Source organism: Bos grunniens, chromosome 3 (genome assembly GCF_055505025.1).
Source record: "Bos grunniens cultivar Pamir isolate PY7600 chromosome 3, Bosgru_T2T1.0, whole genome shotgun sequence".
In the NCBI taxonomy this organism is placed as follows: domain Eukaryota; kingdom Metazoa; phylum Chordata; class Mammalia; order Artiodactyla; family Bovidae; genus Bos; species Bos grunniens.
This window is the reverse complement of record NC_141167.1, coordinates 58,960,272-58,978,075: the sequence shown is the minus strand read 5'-3', so window position 1 is coordinate 58,978,075 and position 17,804 is coordinate 58,960,272. Positions and strand designations below refer to the sequence as shown.

At 37.4% G+C, this 17,804-nt stretch overlaps 1 protein-coding gene across 33 annotated transcripts in view; it reads right to left on the bottom strand.

Moving 5' to 3' along the window:
* The window catches only part of ADGRL2 (adhesion G protein-coupled receptor L2), a 306,832-nt gene that overhangs the window by 76,179 nt on the left and 212,849 nt on the right, over positions 1-17,804 (bottom strand). For all 33 annotated transcript variants that reach the window (XM_086394356.1, XM_086394341.1, XM_086394364.1 and 30 more), the window contains one exon: positions 8,214-8,427. In XM_086394356.1, the coding sequence (XP_086250482.1) occupies positions 8,214-8,427 (214 nt within the window). The remainder of the gene's footprint in view (positions 1-8,213; positions 8,428-17,804) is intronic.

The following is a 17,804-nucleotide window of genomic DNA, read 5'->3' as shown; positions in this document are numbered from 1 at the left end:
CCCAAGGATATTTTAAAAATAAGTGAGGAGAATATATGTGCTACAAATGTGAATGAGTGCTTTGACTGCAATGACAGTTGACTTTTCAGTGTGAAATGAGAGAACTACAGTATGATGAGTCCCAAATTTCTCAGCAGTTCCAACAATCTGTTATTCAATAACTCTCTTAAAATAGAAGCAATGGCCTACGTTTTTTCCTTCATAAAAAGGGTCCCTAGTTGTCTGTCCTGCTTCATAGCAAGAAGAGAGGTGAAAAAGTTAATGTGCGCATTTTTTCAGTCTAATTCTATGACCTACTGTAACATAAAGAATCATGGAACAGAAAACAAAAAAGTAATGCACATATATATAAAATGACACCTTTTATCATATGCGCATGCACACAAGAAATCATCACCGTTTGAATTGCTATTGTATTAACAATGTTAAAATGCAATTATCAAATTTAAAGATAATAGGTTGGGGCATTGAAAAGTTTAAAAGAAGAAAATTCAAGGATACCGAAGTTATTGAATGGGGTACAGGATGGGAATACATTAATTTGGTCCCTACTCATCAAGCTTAGTTTCATCAACCCAAACTTTTTAGACAAGATCTAGGCTCTGAAATCAGTTTTGTCTCTTACTTAATTTATTAAATTGTTCCCATGTTCAAAAAGCTAGACTTTTTTCCCTTAAGTTAAGGATCTCTGAACTGTACTCCTACTTCATTAATCTAGTGTTTATTCCTTTCTTGGATGCCTGTGACTGTAGAGTAGTACCTAATTCTTCTGGTCTATGCAAGGCTGAATGCTGCTTTGCCGATTTCCATGCTGAAACTCTCCTATCCTGAAAATCCTAGTATGTTCTTTTATTTAAGTAGAATAAAATTCTTCAGCATCAATAGGGGAAAAAATGAATCTCTCTTATACTTTAGTGCTGCCTTGTGGCTCAGATGGTAAAGCGTCTGCCTGCAATGCAGGAGACCCAGATTCGATCCCTGGGTCGGGAAGATCCCCTAGAGAAGTAAATGGCAACCCACTCCAGTACTCTTGCCTGAAAAACTCCATGGACTGTCGCCTGAGGAGCCTGGTAGGCAACAGTCCATGGAGTCACAAAGAGTTGGACACGACTGAGCGACTTCACTTCACTTCACTATGAGACATTACCCTCCTGTTCTCATTCTGGTTTCCTAGATGGTACCTTTACCTTTTCCCCTTAAGTGTAGGGGTTCTCTAGAGCTTTTGCACATACCAACTGCATAACCTCTGTACTGTCATCTATTCAGCTAAAACTACCAACCTTACATTTATGTTTGCTTCATATGTATGTTCTTCTTTCAACACTCTTTTGAGTGCCAGATCTGTATTAACAATGGATCGCTTAACTACTTATTTATATTCCACCAGGCTTCCCAACTTAGAGGAATTTAAATTGGTAGTTTAACAACCAAAAATATAATCAATTTTATTTAATAAGAAACCTACTGTAGTTGTTCTATGAGGTTCTATCCAGTTGGTATCTATAAGTGGGCTTAAAAAAATTGGTTAAAATCTTAAAAAGAATCAGGCTAGTTCCCTAAGCCTAGGGCACTATTTTACTTTCCTTGGGTAATTTCCACACAAACAAAAGGACTTATCTTGGAATCAGTTACCCAAAATATACCTTTCCCACCACAGGGAAGAACTGAGGAATATTTTTACCATCTTCTCAAGGGCAGTACAGATTACTTTTAGAACCTCTCTGCAATGAGAAAGGTACACTGATGTACATCTAATAGTATGAGTTCAGATTCTGAAAAACTGAACCTACCTATGCCCATTCGGAGAAGGCAATGGCACCCCACTCCAGTACTCTTGCCTGGAAAATCCCATGGACGGAGGAGCCTGGTAGGCTGCAGTCCATGGGGTCGCTAAGAGTCAGATATGACTGAGCGACTTCACTTTCACTTTTCACTTTCATGCATTGGAGAAGGAAATGGCAACACACTCCAGTGTTCTTGCCTGGAGAATCCCTGGGACGGGAGCCTGGTGGGCTGCCGTCTATGGGGTAGCACAGAGTTGGACACGACTGAAGCGACTTAGCAGCAACAGGAGCATGCCCATTAACCCAATATTTATTATTTTTTTTAAACGCAGTAAACATTTACATGCTTTCTCACTTTCCGATCTCTTGACCAGAGTGCTAAAACAAACGTTAAGGGCAACTGCAAACCATAATCTAAGGCAACAGACTACCTGGATGAGAACTGGCAAATTCTTAGAGTGAAGAAATGAACAGAGACAGTTATAAAAAATTAACAGAAGAGTAACTTAGAAACAAATTTAGCACATCACTTTAACTAGATTGTACCCAATGCTACAAACAAACACTATTTTTAGCAAAATTCTAATTTACTTATTCACCAAATGCTTTCGAGTACTTGATGAGTAGTAAGAGGGTTTTTGTTTTATTTGCCTTAATGAATTCAAAGTGTTGAAACTATTTCATATTTAAGTGAACTCACAACAATTATCTTCACAGTGCTAAAAATTATCTCTAATGGTGATTATTTTATAGAGTATTAAAACACTTATCATTTAGGAAAGAGTTTTATTTCTTACTTTTCAGGATGAGCCATTCAATGTACTTAAAAGATAACAGAATCAGTTACTAAAAAATTCTTGGTTGCATAGTTTTAAATAAGCAGGAAATATAAAATGGAGAACAAATAACAATTATTAACACTTTTACCACAAAGAATTACGAGTGTATTTATTTAGTTGACTCTTAACTGGTGAAGTGATGACAGTGAGGAAGGCAGGTAGGAAAGCCTTGAAGTAAAATATAAACATATATTCATGGCATTGAAATTTCTGTGTTATCTATTATTATATGCAAAAAGTGGGGAGTTTCAAATACAATAGAAAAAAAAAACTCTTTCCAAAAAGGAATTTCCTACATTAAAGAAAAAAAGTCTGATTTTAAAAATTATTAACATATCTTTTGATGATTATAAATGGAAAATTTTTGCCAAATTATTAGGATTTGGTGAAAAAGCTCTTACTTTATTTGTAAATACTGAAAGAGTATCTTTAAAAAGGGACAAGTATTCTACATAGTCAATAATTATTCTGTAATATTTCAGTTGCAAAAATATTGTCTACCTATTTTTCTCACAGTTATTTGAAACTATATAACAGTCAGATATGGTAGACTTCCTTTAGGGTTTTTAATCTAACATACACAGAATGGAGTACTGATAAATTACCACTGTGAAACTCATTATTTAAGTCATCTTAACACTGTATTACTTGTCAATAAAATGTTAACATTTTAATCGTCACTGTGTTGATTACATAATTATAAAGCCACTAATTGGAGAAGGCAAAGGCACCCCACTCCAGTACTCTTGCCTGGAAAGTCCCATGGACGGAGGAGCCTGGTGGGCTGCAGTCCATGGGGTCGAGAAGAGTCGGACACGACTATGCGACTTCACTTTCACTTTTCACTTTCATGCATTGGAGAAGGAAATGGCAACCCACTCTAGTACTCTTGCCTGGAGAATCCCAGGGACGGGGAGCCTGGTGGGCTGCCGTCTATGGGGTCGCACAGAGTCGGACACGACTGAAGCGACTTAGCAGCAGCAGCAGCAAAGCCACTAATATAATAAAACAAATTAAAAATAGAGTTTCTATAGGCAGTGTTAGAACTCTTTATTTTCACTAACACACCATAAATTGATAAGAAATTTTCATAACAAGGAGACAGCAGTACCCTTTCACAGGATTTAATATGCACAAATTTTAGTTTCGTTAAAATGTGTCATCAGGGTTTCCCTGGTGGCTTAGTGGTAAACAATTTGCCTGCTAATGCAGGAGACATGGGTTCGATCTCTGTTCCAGGGAGATTCCACAGGCCACAGGGCAACTAAATCCATGTGCCACAACTACTGAGCCCATGCTCTAGAGCCTGTTCTCTGCAACAAGAGCAGCCACTGAAATGAGAGGCCCATGCACTGCAACTAAAGAGCAGCTCCTGCTTGCCACAACCAGAGAAAAAAATTCAACCAGCAACGAAGACCCAGCCCAGTGAAAATTCAAAAAAAAAAAAGTACGGTAAAAAAGTAGCCCTGCTTTTATAATATAATAAAACAATGAAAATTACTTGCTATTTTATTTTGTACATTTACTATAACATGTCATTATATTTAGAAGTAGGATAAGGCTTATGTGTTGTGATAGATACTCAACCATGTATTTAAATGTATAAACTCATAAACAAAAGTTACCTACAATGTACAATTCCTCAGAGCCAGGTCTTTCAGATTCTCTTTGTACTAACTCCCACTGCTTTTTGCCTGCCGGGCTAATAAAAACACGTAATTAAACATAATCATTTTTCACTTCCTATTTCTCTCTGGCATAATTTTAGATGTTCATCTCATATCACTACCAATGAACAGTAGGATCAACATGTAAATGTCCACCTAATATAGGCGGTTCCCAATTTTTGAAATACTGTGTGCAAATTGTTCTATTACTATCTTATTGGAGCACAGAATTCATTCCTCCAAAGAAGGTAAATTATGTTTTGCAGTTTGTTTCACAAGCTAGATTTCAAATCTAACATCGTCTATAAAGGACTTTGGTGCAAAAAAAAACAAAAAAACAAAACACATTTACGCAGTGCCATTTGTGCAAATAAGATTTTACTTTTTTAATAACTACTCTTTTCAAACTAAACATAAAAACATTTTGATGGCAATCTTTCAGAAGTATTATATATTCTCTTATTTATTAAAAATATCTTGATCAGTATCAACATTAACAAAAAAACCTACTTACTATAATGTGCTATCAATAAAAATGTTAATATGTATTCTGCATGAAATTAGAGATTTTACAACAATTTGTACCCATATTCTTAGGGACTGGATTTTTTTAAAAATAGTTTTTCCGTTATTTCCTTCATTGCTCTTATCACATTTGGATGTTTTCATTGTGCCTACACTGATCAGACCCCAAAAATCTACTGTTCTACTTTAAGGTAGACTATGGCAACCTACTTCAGTACTCTTGCCTGGAAAATCCCATGGGCGGAGGAGCCTAGTAGGCTGCAGTCTATGGGATAGCTATAGTCACAACTGAGTGACTCCACTTTCACTTTTCACTTTCATGCATTGGAGAAGGAAATGGCAACATACTCCAGTGTTCTTGGCTGGAGAAGCCCAGGGACAGGGGAGCCTGGTGGGCTGCTGTCTATGGGGTCACACAGAGTCAGACATGACTGAAACGACTTAGCACAGCAGCAGCAGCAGCATATAAGCTACAAAACTGGACAAAAGATTGTTTTCAGTGGAGGAAAAGAGTCAAGAGGAGAGAGTAAAGACTTTGAATAGAAAGATAAAGGGCTTTCCTAGTATTTTTTCTTAAAAAATCTAAAATCAATAATAATAAACTCTGTCAAACTTGTTTTCCATCAGAGTTTTTATGTTCTGCTGCTGCTGCTAAGTCGCTTCAGTCGTATCCGACTCTGTGCGACCCCATAGACGGCAGCCCACCAGACTCCCCTGTCCCTGGGATTCTCCAGGCAAGAACACTGGAGTGGGTTGCCATTTCCTTCTCCAGTGCATGAAAGTGAAAGTGAAGTCGCTCAGTCGTGTCCGACTCCTAGAGCCCATGGACTGCAGCCCATAGCTGCTGCTAAGTCGCTTCAGTCGTATCCGACTCTGTGCGACCCCATAGACGGCAGCCCATCAGGCTCCTCTGTCCATGGGATTTGCCAGGCAAGAGCTGGAGTGGGTTGCCATTGCCTTCTCCTTTTATGTTCTAAATAACAGGAAATGCTGGATATTACTGTCTTAGTTCAATCATAACTAAATCTTCTTTTAATATCTTAAATATAAGAAAACTCTAATGAAGATGCCACGAGTACTAAACAAAACAAAAAAAGATGCCAAGAATTAGGTAATCTGTGTTACGGCAGAGAAAGTCCATAAACATTAGCAGCAGTTTTTCATATTCTATTTACTTGTAGGAAGGTAATGCTCCAGTTAAGAGATATCATTCATATGTTTTATAGTTTATAATACTTTCCAGTACATCAATCTTAAAACCCAAAATTAACCAATTGTATATTACCCAAATATCTTTCTGTCTTCCTTCCTTCCTTCTTTCCATTCTCTCTATCTATTTTCTCTCTTGGCTTTCCTGGTGGCCCAGTCAGTATAGAATCCACCTGCAACATACAAGACCCAGGTTCACTCCATGGGTCAGGAAGATCCCCTGGAGAAGGAAATGGCTACCCACTCCCATATTCTTGCCTGAGACAGAGGTGCTTAGCAGGCTATAGTCCATGGAGTCACAAAGAGCCAGATAAGACCTGACGACTAAACTATCACCATTTTCTGTCTGTCTGTCAATCAAGAAAGAGAGAGAATGAGCACTACTGAGTTTTCTTAGCTTTCATAGTGTGTTGTTTTTATCTTGTTTGCTTTGTTTAAAACTGAGCATTAATACAAGTCATCGGTTGAGAGGAAATATTTGCAAAAGACATATGTAAGAAAGGATTCTTATCCAAAATATATTTATTAAAAAAAAAAAAAACTCTTAAAGGGAATTCTCTGCTGGTCCAGGGGTTGGCACTCCATGCTTCCATAGCAGAATGCATGGATTCGATTCCTGGTTGGGGAACTGTGGTCCTGCAGGTCTTGCAGCACAGCCCAAAGAAATTAGAAGTAAAAATAAAAAATCTCTTAAAGCTAAACAATAAGAAAACAACCCAATTAAAAAAGTGTAAAGGACCAGAACAGACACTTCACTAATAAACATAAATAAATGGTGAGTATGTATATTCAGAGATGTTCAACATGATATGTCATTGCATGCATGCGTGCTAAGTGGCTTCAGTTATGTCTGACTCTTTGCGACCCCTTGGACTACAGCCTGCCAGGCTCATCTGTCCATGGAATATCATGCAAGAATACTAAGAGTGAGTTGCCATTTCTTCCTCCAGATTATCTTCCTGACCCAGGCATAGAACCTATGTCTCCTGTGTCTCCAACACTGGCAGGTGTATTCTTTACTGCTGAGCCACCTGGGAAGCACTCACTGCATGCAAAACATTAACAATAAGTGTTGGTGAAGGTACGGAGCACCCTTCATTCATTGTCAATGGGAATGAAAAATGGTACAGCGACTTTAAAAGACATTTTGGCAGTTTCTTACAAAACTAAATACACTCCTACCATAAGATCCAACAAATGATGCTTCTTGGTACTTGCCCAAATTAACAGAAAACTTATGTCCACACAAAAACCTGAACAGATGTTCACAGAAGCTTTATTCCTAATTGCCAAAACTTGGAAGCAATCAACAAGTCCTTCAGTAAGTGAATGGATAAACTCTAGTACATCCAGACTATGGAATATTATTTAACACTTAAAAAAAATGAGCTTTTAAGCCATGAAAAGACATGGAGGAAACAACTGCACATTACTATGTGAAAGAAACCAATCTGAAAAGGTTACATACTGCATGATTCCAACTGAGGCAAAACTGTAAGAAAATAGTAAGTTCAGTGGTTGCTAGGGGAGGAATGAGCAGGTGGGACACAGGATTTTTAGATCAAAATGTTTTGTATGATATTGTAGTGGTAGATAAGGGTCACTATAAATTTTTCAAAACCCACAGAATGTACAACAGCAAGAGTGAACCCTAATGCAAATGGAGGATTTGGGTGATAATGATGTGTCAATGTGAGCTCATCTATTAAAACAAATGTAACACTGTGGTAAGGGATGTCGGGATGTCAATGGTTAAGGAAGTTACACATATGTGTAAATGGAATATGATAATTCTGTGTACATTCTGCTTATTTTTGCTGAAAAATGAAGTTTACTCATTAAAAAAATTAAGAAGCAATTACTGCCAAAGACCGAGACACTGAAGCATTCTTGATATTATAAAATATTTCAAAATTTTGAAGTCTTAAAAAACTAGACTATATTTTGATTACTCTTTATTGTATGATATATAAAAAACATATAATAATTCAGTCTATTTCATTATCTATGTCAATGTATAAATATGTCAATCTATATAAAATGGAAATCAACATTAGTAGGAAAACTCTAACTCAGTTTAATGAATACATTGAGATATGGACAGTGTCCATCCAATATGGAATTATGATAACACTTTCACTAATTTGGATGTTGTAGCTAAAACTGGATATTAACACATGAACGTTTACCTTTGAGTCATAATTTTGAAGGCATCTGGGAGGTAGCAGTCTGTATTCTCCATCTGAAATGGGTCAGCATCACAAATCTTGTCGTCTGTCCGACCATAATTAGCACTCTCAATCATTATAACATCACTGCCTGGACATCGCAGATCTATAGAATAACCTTCACAGGATAATTCTCGACGAACTAACCCAAATGGCAAAGCTGCTCTGCTGAAACCTTAAAAAAGAAAAAAAAAAAGTTAAAATGAAATAATGTATGAAGTATATTAATAAATTATTTTCAAGAAATATTACTCACATCTATATCTGAGAGGTATCAAACAAAGTATGTTTTTCAAACCATCCATTCATACATTTATTAATTAATTGCCAGGACCTTGACTATGAATCAGCAATTTATTACTAGATTTTTAAAATATATATTTAGCTGGAGTATTCATTTTATAAGAATTTTAAATTACTTTAATAAAGTATTTTCTGTATAGCCTAGTCACATTTGGAAACTGAGTGGCTCTTTTTGAGTAAATCCAAAGAAAAACAACACATTTGATCAATCAATTTAAAAGAATGACAAGATTAACAAATACAGAATGCAATATTTAATAAACGAACACTTAGATTTATAAATGAAATCAAAGCTGTGTTACACAGGACAATGGTGTATATTATGTTGCTTAATGTACACATATTAATTGCTGTTATGTTGATTATCTTAAAATACATTTGTCTTCAGTTCAGTTCAGTCGCTCAGTCATGTCCAACTCTTTGCGACCTAATGAACTGCAGCACGCCAGGCCTCCCTGTCCATCATGAACTGCTGGAGTTAACCCAAACTCACGTCCACTGAGTCAGTGATGCCATCTAACCATCTCATTCTCTGTCGTTCCCGTCTCCTCCTGCCTTCAAACTTTCCCAACATCAGGGTCTTTTCAAATAAGTCAGCTCTTCACATCAGGTGGCCAAAATATTGGAGTTTCAGCTTCAGCATGAGTTCTTCCAATGAACACCCAGGACTGATTTCCTTTAGGATGGACTAGTTGGATCTGCTTACAGTCCAAGGGACGTCTTCTCCAACACCACAGTTCAAAAGCATTAATTCTTCAGCGCTCAGCTTTCTTTGTAGTCCAACTCTCACATCCATACATGACTACTGGAAAAACCATAGCCTTGACTAGATGGACTTTTGTTGACAAAGTGATGTCTCTGCTTTTTAATATGCTGTCTAGGATGGTCATAACTTTCCTTCCTAGGAGTAAGCGTCTTTTAATTTCATGGCTGCAGTCACCATCTGCAGTGATTTTGGAGCCCAGAGAAATAAAGTCAGCCACTGTTTCCCCATCTATTTGCCATGAAGTGATGGGAACAGATGCCGTGATCTTAGTTTTCTGAAACTTGAGCTTTAAGCCAACTTTTTCACTCTCCTCTTTCACTTTCATCAAGAGGCTCTTTAGTTCTTCGCTTTCTGCCATAAGGGTGGTATCATCTGCATATCTGAGGTTATTGATATTTCTCCCGGCAATCCTGATTCCAGCTTGTGCTTCTTCCAGCCCAGCGTTTCTCATGATGTACTCTGCATAGAAGTTAAATGTAACTCATATTATAGAAGCAGGGTGACAATACACAGCCTTGACGTACTCCTTTTCCTATTTGGAACCAGTCTGTTGTTCCCTGTCCAGTTCTAAATGTTGCTTCCTGACCTGCATATAGGTTTCTCAAGAGGCAGGTCAGGTGGTCTGGTATGCCCATCTCTTTCAGAATTTTCCACAGTTTATTGTGATGCACACAGTCAAAGGCCTTGGCATAGTCAATAAAGCAGAAGTTGATGTTTTGCTGGAACTCTCTTGTTTTTCCATGATCCAGCAGATGTTGGCAATTTGATCTCTGGTTCCTCTGCCCTTTCTAAAACCAGCTTGAACATCAGGAAGTTCACGGTTCACATATTGCTGAAGCCTGGCTTGGAGAATTTTGAGCATTACTTTACTAGCATGTGAGATGAGTGCAATTCTGTGGTAGTTTGAGCATTCTTTGGCATTGCCTTTCTTTGGGATTGGAATGAAAACTGACCATTTCCAGTCCTGTGACCACTGCTGAGTTTTCCAAATTTGCTCACATATTGAGTGCAGCACTTTCACAGCATCATCTTTTAGGATTTGAAATAGTTCAACTGGAATTCCATCACCTCCACTAGCTTTGTTCATAGTGATGCTTCCTAAGGCCCCCTTGATTTCACATTCCGGGAGGTCTGGCTGTAGGTGAGTGATCACACCATTGTACATTTGTCTTAGTATCTCCCAAAATAACTAAGACACTGTGCCAGTATCACCCTCATGGAACAATGTGTGTGCGCTGTGCTCAGTTGCTCAGTCATGTCTGACTCTTTGCAATGCCATGGACTGTAGCCCGCCAGTCTCCTCTGCTCATGGAACTTTTCAGGCAAGAATACTTAAGTGGGTTGCCATTTCCTACTCCAGAGGATCTTCCTGACTCAGGGATCAAACCTGCATCTCTTGTGACTCTGGCCTTAACAGGCAGACTTTTTATCACTAGCACCACCTGGGAAGCCCCTTATGGCATACTAATGCCTTTCAATTTGTAGAGCCTTTACTGAAAACTCACATAAGTGAAAGGATTGAGACATAAGTAAAAGGATTGAGCAGATGGGTATTCATAGGACCTAGCACTGCTCCAATCTAGTCCAAAAAGTTGAAAATTTCCAAAGGGGCAAAACTTCTGAGATTTAGTTTTGTCATTTAAAAAATGGAGGTGAAACATCTATGTAACACCTATGATGTTACTTTTCCTACCAGTGTGACTCATTAATGAGATACGTGCAGAAAAGCATTTAATTGAAAGTGCCACATGAACTTACGTACGGTGTATCAGGCTGAATGTAGGTAATCACTGTTCATGAATGTGATAAAAAACAATTTAGAATAGAATAAAAAATTAGGATTTTAAGTTTTAAAAATTTCAACCAGGGGTCCTCTAATAATACAACAGAAAACAGAGGAAAAAGCCGAGAAAGCCAAGGACAGCCAAGAAGCGCTATGTGTAGACACAGCACATCTATGTGTGTTGGTTGCTACCTATGGGATACCGACCACATCAAAAACTTCTGCTAAGCTGCTAAGTCACTTCGGTCGTGTCTAACTCTGTGTGACCCCATAGACGGCAGCCCACCAGGCTCCCCCATCCCTGGGATTCTCCAGGCAAGAACACTGGAGTGGGTTGCCATTTCCTTCTCCAATGCATCAAAGTGAAAAGTGAAAGTGAAGTCACTCAGTCGTGTCTGACCCTCAGCGACCCCATGGACTGCAGCCTACCAAGCTCCTCCATCCATGGGATTTTCCAGGCAAGAGTACTGGAGTGGGGTGCCATAACTTCTACATTGACCCAATTTCTTATTTCAGTTCTCTAACTTGTTGCCATCTATAGCATTCCTGTTATAAAAAGATAAGCATTAATTTTAGTATTTTTTATCTCTATAAATTATTTTACATCATATAAGCCTTCCCTCACATCCCTTTTTACTCGAAAAAAAATTAAAACGATATTAAGAAGTAAAGTGTCCCAAGACATAAACTTCCAAGTTGAAAAACTAGGTTCTGCCCAGGTCAATCCAATGCAAAAATCTGTTCGCTTTAACTACTGTACAACGCCTCTCACTAAATGAACAAAACTAAGTGTCCTGGATAAACAAACATGCATCTTCTTTCTAAGATGCAAATAATCCTGCAAAAGGATTACTGGGTCACACGTTGGTATCATTTAGGAAATAAGCAAGTCTGAAACCTGGCTGAGTTCTCAGTTCTAATGAGAAAACAAAATGTAATTGAAATGGAGAGACATGAAAAGGACACAGTTTAGAGCACAAAAGTCTTCAGAGGATTGAGGCAAACATCAACCTTGGTAGGTTTTTACTAAGAAGATTTATGGTCTCAATGACACTTCGCCTTAAATCTTAAATGTTCTCTTTCCTAAAGTCTTGCTCAAAATCAGGTGGGAGAGCAAGAATTTAGGAAAGCGAACACTTATGATTTAAGACAATGAACATCACAGTATTAAATACTATGAAGAAGCTGACAGAAGCTGACACTTATTTGTGTGACGAAAAATGCTGTGTGAAAATTCAAACAAGTGACATTATATAAAATTTGGGAGCAAAGCATATTTTAAAAGCAGAGATGATTTGCAATTGTAATTCTTGTAGATCATATTTTTAGAGAATATTACAAATGAGAACGTGTTATTGTAGGAACATGTTATTCTGGCTTGGAGTCAAAATTCATACGTTGTAGTATTTGTCAAAAATATAGAACTCATTCTGAAGCGCTGTGGTTCAGCTTTAATTTTTGTTGATGATAGTTTGCAGGATTATAGTCATGATTCTAAGTGAATTTTCTTCTGCTTTTGAAAGATATTTGAAAAATGGCAGAAGTCTGGCTGTTAGTTCAGATAAAAGATTTTTAAGCCTTAATATTAGTCATCCAAAAAGATAAAGTATGAAAAATAAAAGGAAAAAAATATAAACATGTAAACAATTTACTAATATAGATTTCCAATACAGAGTCTTCTGAAAAAAAGATAATGGTACTTATACTTTCACTGCATAGAACGGAATGAATTCTTCATGGTGAACCTTGATTTATTTAATACTACAATGTTCATTGTCTTAAATCGTTAAGTGTTCTCTTTCCTAAAATCTTGCTCAAAAACAGGTGAACAATGATTTAAGACATCATAATATTAAATATTTTTTATCTAGTTACTTGTTATTAAAATAGTATTAACATAGCATGTTATTAATATTATAGTATTAAACACTTTTTATTCATAGTATTAAATACTTTTTACCACATGGTGCTGTTATTACATTCATTTTTAATGTATGTCTTCCTTGCTAGACTGTGATGATAGTTATAATTCCAGTGCCTAGATTGGTACATGATACATAATTCCAATAAATTCTGTCAAAACAAATTGCTAAACTTAACAACTAGTATTTGTCTGAAACAATATAAATTACAATGTGTTTCCTATTTTTTAAATTACAGTATGTAATCTATTTTCTTTGGCAGTGAAAACTGAATGTGCATTGAGAAAAAATAAACTATAATCAATAAAATTATGTGTATCCTCAAAACAAGAAAAATATTTAAATTCTGCCAATTTATTATTTTCTAGGTACTACTGGGGTTCATTACAATTTCTCAAAAGAGAGATGTCTATGAAGATTATCTTATTTAACTTGATTTAAATCCTATGGATAAACATTTATATTCATAAAAAACAAATCTGAAGAAATATATTTAGTGGCTAACATTTATATAGCAATTATAATGTTTAGATACTGCCCTAAATGTTTTTTATGGATCCCCCTTTTTTATGCTCACCAACATCATCAACAATTACAACAATAAAAGAAATGAAGTAGTTACTGTAATAATACCAATTTACAGAGTATGAAACTAAGGCATCAAATAGGAGGCCATTCAAGGTTTCAAGGATTTACTGTGAGTTAGATTTTAACACAGGTGAGGTTCTCAGATTCCAGAGCCCATGCTCTCAGTAACAGCCATGAACAGAAAGGGATTCTGAGACTTTTCAAGCCTCCATGTCAATAATATAAACAAGATTTATTTTATAATTTTTCATACCATCTGAAATTCATCAAAAATATTAGTGAACTGACAGGAAACAATTATTTTAAAGGTTCACACAACATATAGATAATGATGAAAACTATATTTATGGAAATGCAGTGATGTGTGCCATAAACTTATCAAGAGAGCAACATCTACATTGCTCATGTATAGACATATATATAGTTCAGTTCAGTTCAGTCACTCAGGTGTGTCTGAGTAGGCGACACCATCGACTGCAGCACGCCAGGCTTCCCTGTCCATCACCAACACCCAGGGCCTGCTCAAACTCATGTCCATTGAGTCTGTGATGGCATCCAACCTTCTCATCTCCATTGCCCCTTCTCCTCCACCTTCAATCTTTCCCAGCATGAGGGTCTTTTCAAATGAGTCAGCTCTCCACATCAGGTGGCCAAAGTATTAGAGTTTCAGCTTCAACATCAGTCCTTCCAATGAATATTCAGGACTGATTTCCTTTAGGATGGACTGGTTAGATCTCCTTGCAGTCCAAGGGACTGTCAAGAGTCTTCTCCAACATCACAGTTCAAAAGCATCAATTCTTTGGCACTCAGCTTTCTTTATAGTCCAACTGTCATATTCATACATGACTACTGGAACCGGTGTCTGGGTCAGACTTGTGAACCTGGCTGAGTCATTTTATTTTTATGGGTTTTAATTTCTTTTTCTGAAGAATGAAAGTCATTTCAAAGTCCTATCAAATTTCACCAATCTATGATTCAAAACAAGCAAACACCTTTTAATCAAGTATACATGCTAATGAATAAATTTGTTGCTCATAAACATATATGAGAATGTTAGCTAGGATGGACAATGGCAAATAATGTAGATTGTATGTACTGCCATGAAAACTCTCAAAAGCTCCTGAGATGAATTAGCCAAGGTAGCTCAAATGCTAAAGAATCTCCCTGCAATGTGGGAAGACATAGGTTCAATCCCTGGGTTGGGAAGATCCCCTGGAGAAGGAAATGACAACCCACTCCAGTATTCTTGCCTGGAGAATTCCATGGACATAGGAGCCTGGCTGGCCCCAGTCCATGGAGTCACAAAGAATAGGACACAAATGTGCAACTAACACACACACACACATAAACCACAAGCAGAGATCTTTCTGCATTAACTATTTTAATCAAAAATTTATTGGAAGAGAGAAAATAAACATGGCCAATTATGAAATCAAAAGAAAAACATACATAAAATTTTTGGGGGGGTTCCTAAATTTTATTCAGGAACTCATAAAAATATTCCAGATAGCTGAGTTTTAATTCTCATCTTCCTCCTCTAAATAATCTAAAAAGTAATGCAAATTTTACTTTTTACTGCAAAAGTAAAATTAATCTAAAAGTAATGCAATTCATAACTTTGTTGTTAGCAACTACACATAACCAAAAGGCACCTTGCAAGTTACAGTGAACTTGCTTTCCTTTTTTCTATCGTTATAATACCTCCACCAAGATTCCCAGCTTTTCCATTCACTTTGATTCTCTCCTGAAGAAATAGCTCGAAATTGGCAGCATCCATGCTTCCATCTTCTATAAGATGGGTACATCAAGAATAAACTTCAAGACCTGCTTCCTGCTTTGCCACATGCTTTTTCACAGGCACCATGGTGGCAGAGGACGGCAGAAAGCATATATTTTTTAAGAAAAATGTAAATTGTTACTCTTTCTTTGGCCTTTTCTCCCTATTTTCCTGTACACGTCAAGGGGTATGGCTTAAAACTTAAAACTCTTTCAACCAGCAAAGAACTTCAAAGAAGTTTGGAAAGTCTTAAATAAAACTATTGCAATTAACATTAATTTTTAAAATTCAGTATTTTCACTAAGTAAAGCTTGTGAAAAGGCAGAACAAAACTTACTCCTAAAAACATGTATCTGTCTACATTGCTATTTATATCACATTAATGACTTAGTGGGGCACTTCCCTCATAGCTCAGTTGGTAAAGAATCTGCCTGCAATGCAGGAGACCCTGGTTCGATTCCTGGGTCAGGAAGATCTCCTGGAGAAGGAATAGGCTACCCACTCCAGTATTCTTAGGCTTCCCTTGTGGTTCAGCTGGTAAATAATCTGCCTGCAAAGTGGGAGACCTGGGTTCAATCCCTGAGTTGGGAAAATCCCCCAGAGAAGGGAAAGTCTACCCACTCCAGTATTCTGGCCCAGAGAATTCCATGAACTTTACAGTCCATGGGGTTGCAAAGAATCGCACATGACTGAGTGACTTTCACTCTCTAAAGACTTAGTGAGTCAAAAGAAGAAATCACCAGAGTTGTAACCACCTTATCTTAATTGCACTTTCTTCCTTTTGAGTTCAGAGTTGTTTTGGAGCCTCCATGGTGCCTCAGATGGTAAAGAATCTATCTGCTTGCAATGCAGAAGACCTGGGTTTGATCCCCGAGTTGGTAAGGTCCCCTTGGAGATGGGAATGGCTACCTACTCCAGTATTATTGCAGAATTCCATAGACAGAGGAGCCTGGAAGTTTAAAGCCTGGCTTTAAACTTGTGTGTACTGCAAGTTCCATCAGCTTTTCATAAAGAAATCCTTCCTGATTTCTTATTTGGCTCTAGTTAATTTCTAAAGCCCTAAAATGTGGTTGTTGACAATTTTGTTCAGTCCATGGGGTTTCAAAGAGCTGGAAATGACTGAGCCACTAATACTTTCTTTTACTTTTTTATATTAAGCATTTTCAGAACAATTTTTAAAATAACTGGCTAGGAGTATATGACTGACTCCCAGATATGAATTTGCATCAGAGTCACCTGGAAAGTATTTTTTTTTTTAAAGACAGATCTTCAAGCCCTAATCCAGTCCTACTGAATCAGAATCTCTGGGTTCAAATGAAGATAGGATGGATACCTGTATTTAGTGAAAATGTATTTATTTGTAACACATTGATATAATAACTAAGATGTGCTAAGAATTTCTCCAAGGCTTTTTAAAAATGGGTTTTCTTTATTACATATTTGTTAGGTCATCATCATATTTCCTCTTACTACTACTAAGTCACTTCAGTTGTGTCCGACTCTGTGCGACCCCATAGACGGCAGCCCACCAGGCTCCCCCATCCCTGGGATTCTCCAGGCAAGAACACTGGAGTGGGTTGCCATTTCCTTCTCCAATGCATCAAAGTGAAAAGTGAAAGTGAAGTCGCTCAGTCTCGTCCAACCCTCAGCGACCCCATGGACTGCAGCCTTCCAGGCTCCTCTGTCCATGGGATTTTCCAGGCAAGAGTACTGGAGTGGGGTGCCATTGCCTTCTCCTATTTCCTCTTAACTCTCTAATATAGTTTTCCTTTGATCTGTGAAAATATTCATAATAGCCACTATGAAATGTTTATCTTGTAAATCTAACGTGTGGGCCCACATCAGAGGTAGTAGTTTGTATTGAATGTTTTTTTTCTGCAGTATGGGTCAACTTCCCTGTTTCTCCTGTCTTGTAAATTTTGTTGGGTTTCTTGAAAACTAAACATTTTAAATAATATACTGTTAGCAACTCTAAATTTCTTTCCCCTGAGAATTGATGTTGTTAATATTACTTTCCTTTTAGTGTTCTGACTGAATTTAATCTGCTGTCTTCTGTCTTCCCGGTGACTCAGCAGTAAAGACCCACCTGCCAATGCAGGAAACACGGATTCGATCCCCTTCAATCTCCGGGCTGGAAGATACTCTGGAGGAGGGCATGGCAACCCACTCCAGTTTTCTTGCCTGGAGAATCCCATGGTGGGCTACAGTCCATAAAGTAGCAAAGAGCTGGACATGACTGAAGTGACTGAGCACACACGTACGCACACTTATCCTGTAGCTAGAAGGTGCTATGTCTATGTTCATTATTGTTATTGCTGTCATTGTTATTTTAACTTATTTTTATTTTCTAGTCTGAGTTTCTAAGGATTACACCTGTCCCTGCATAGCTTAGTGATCAGCCAATGATTGAGCA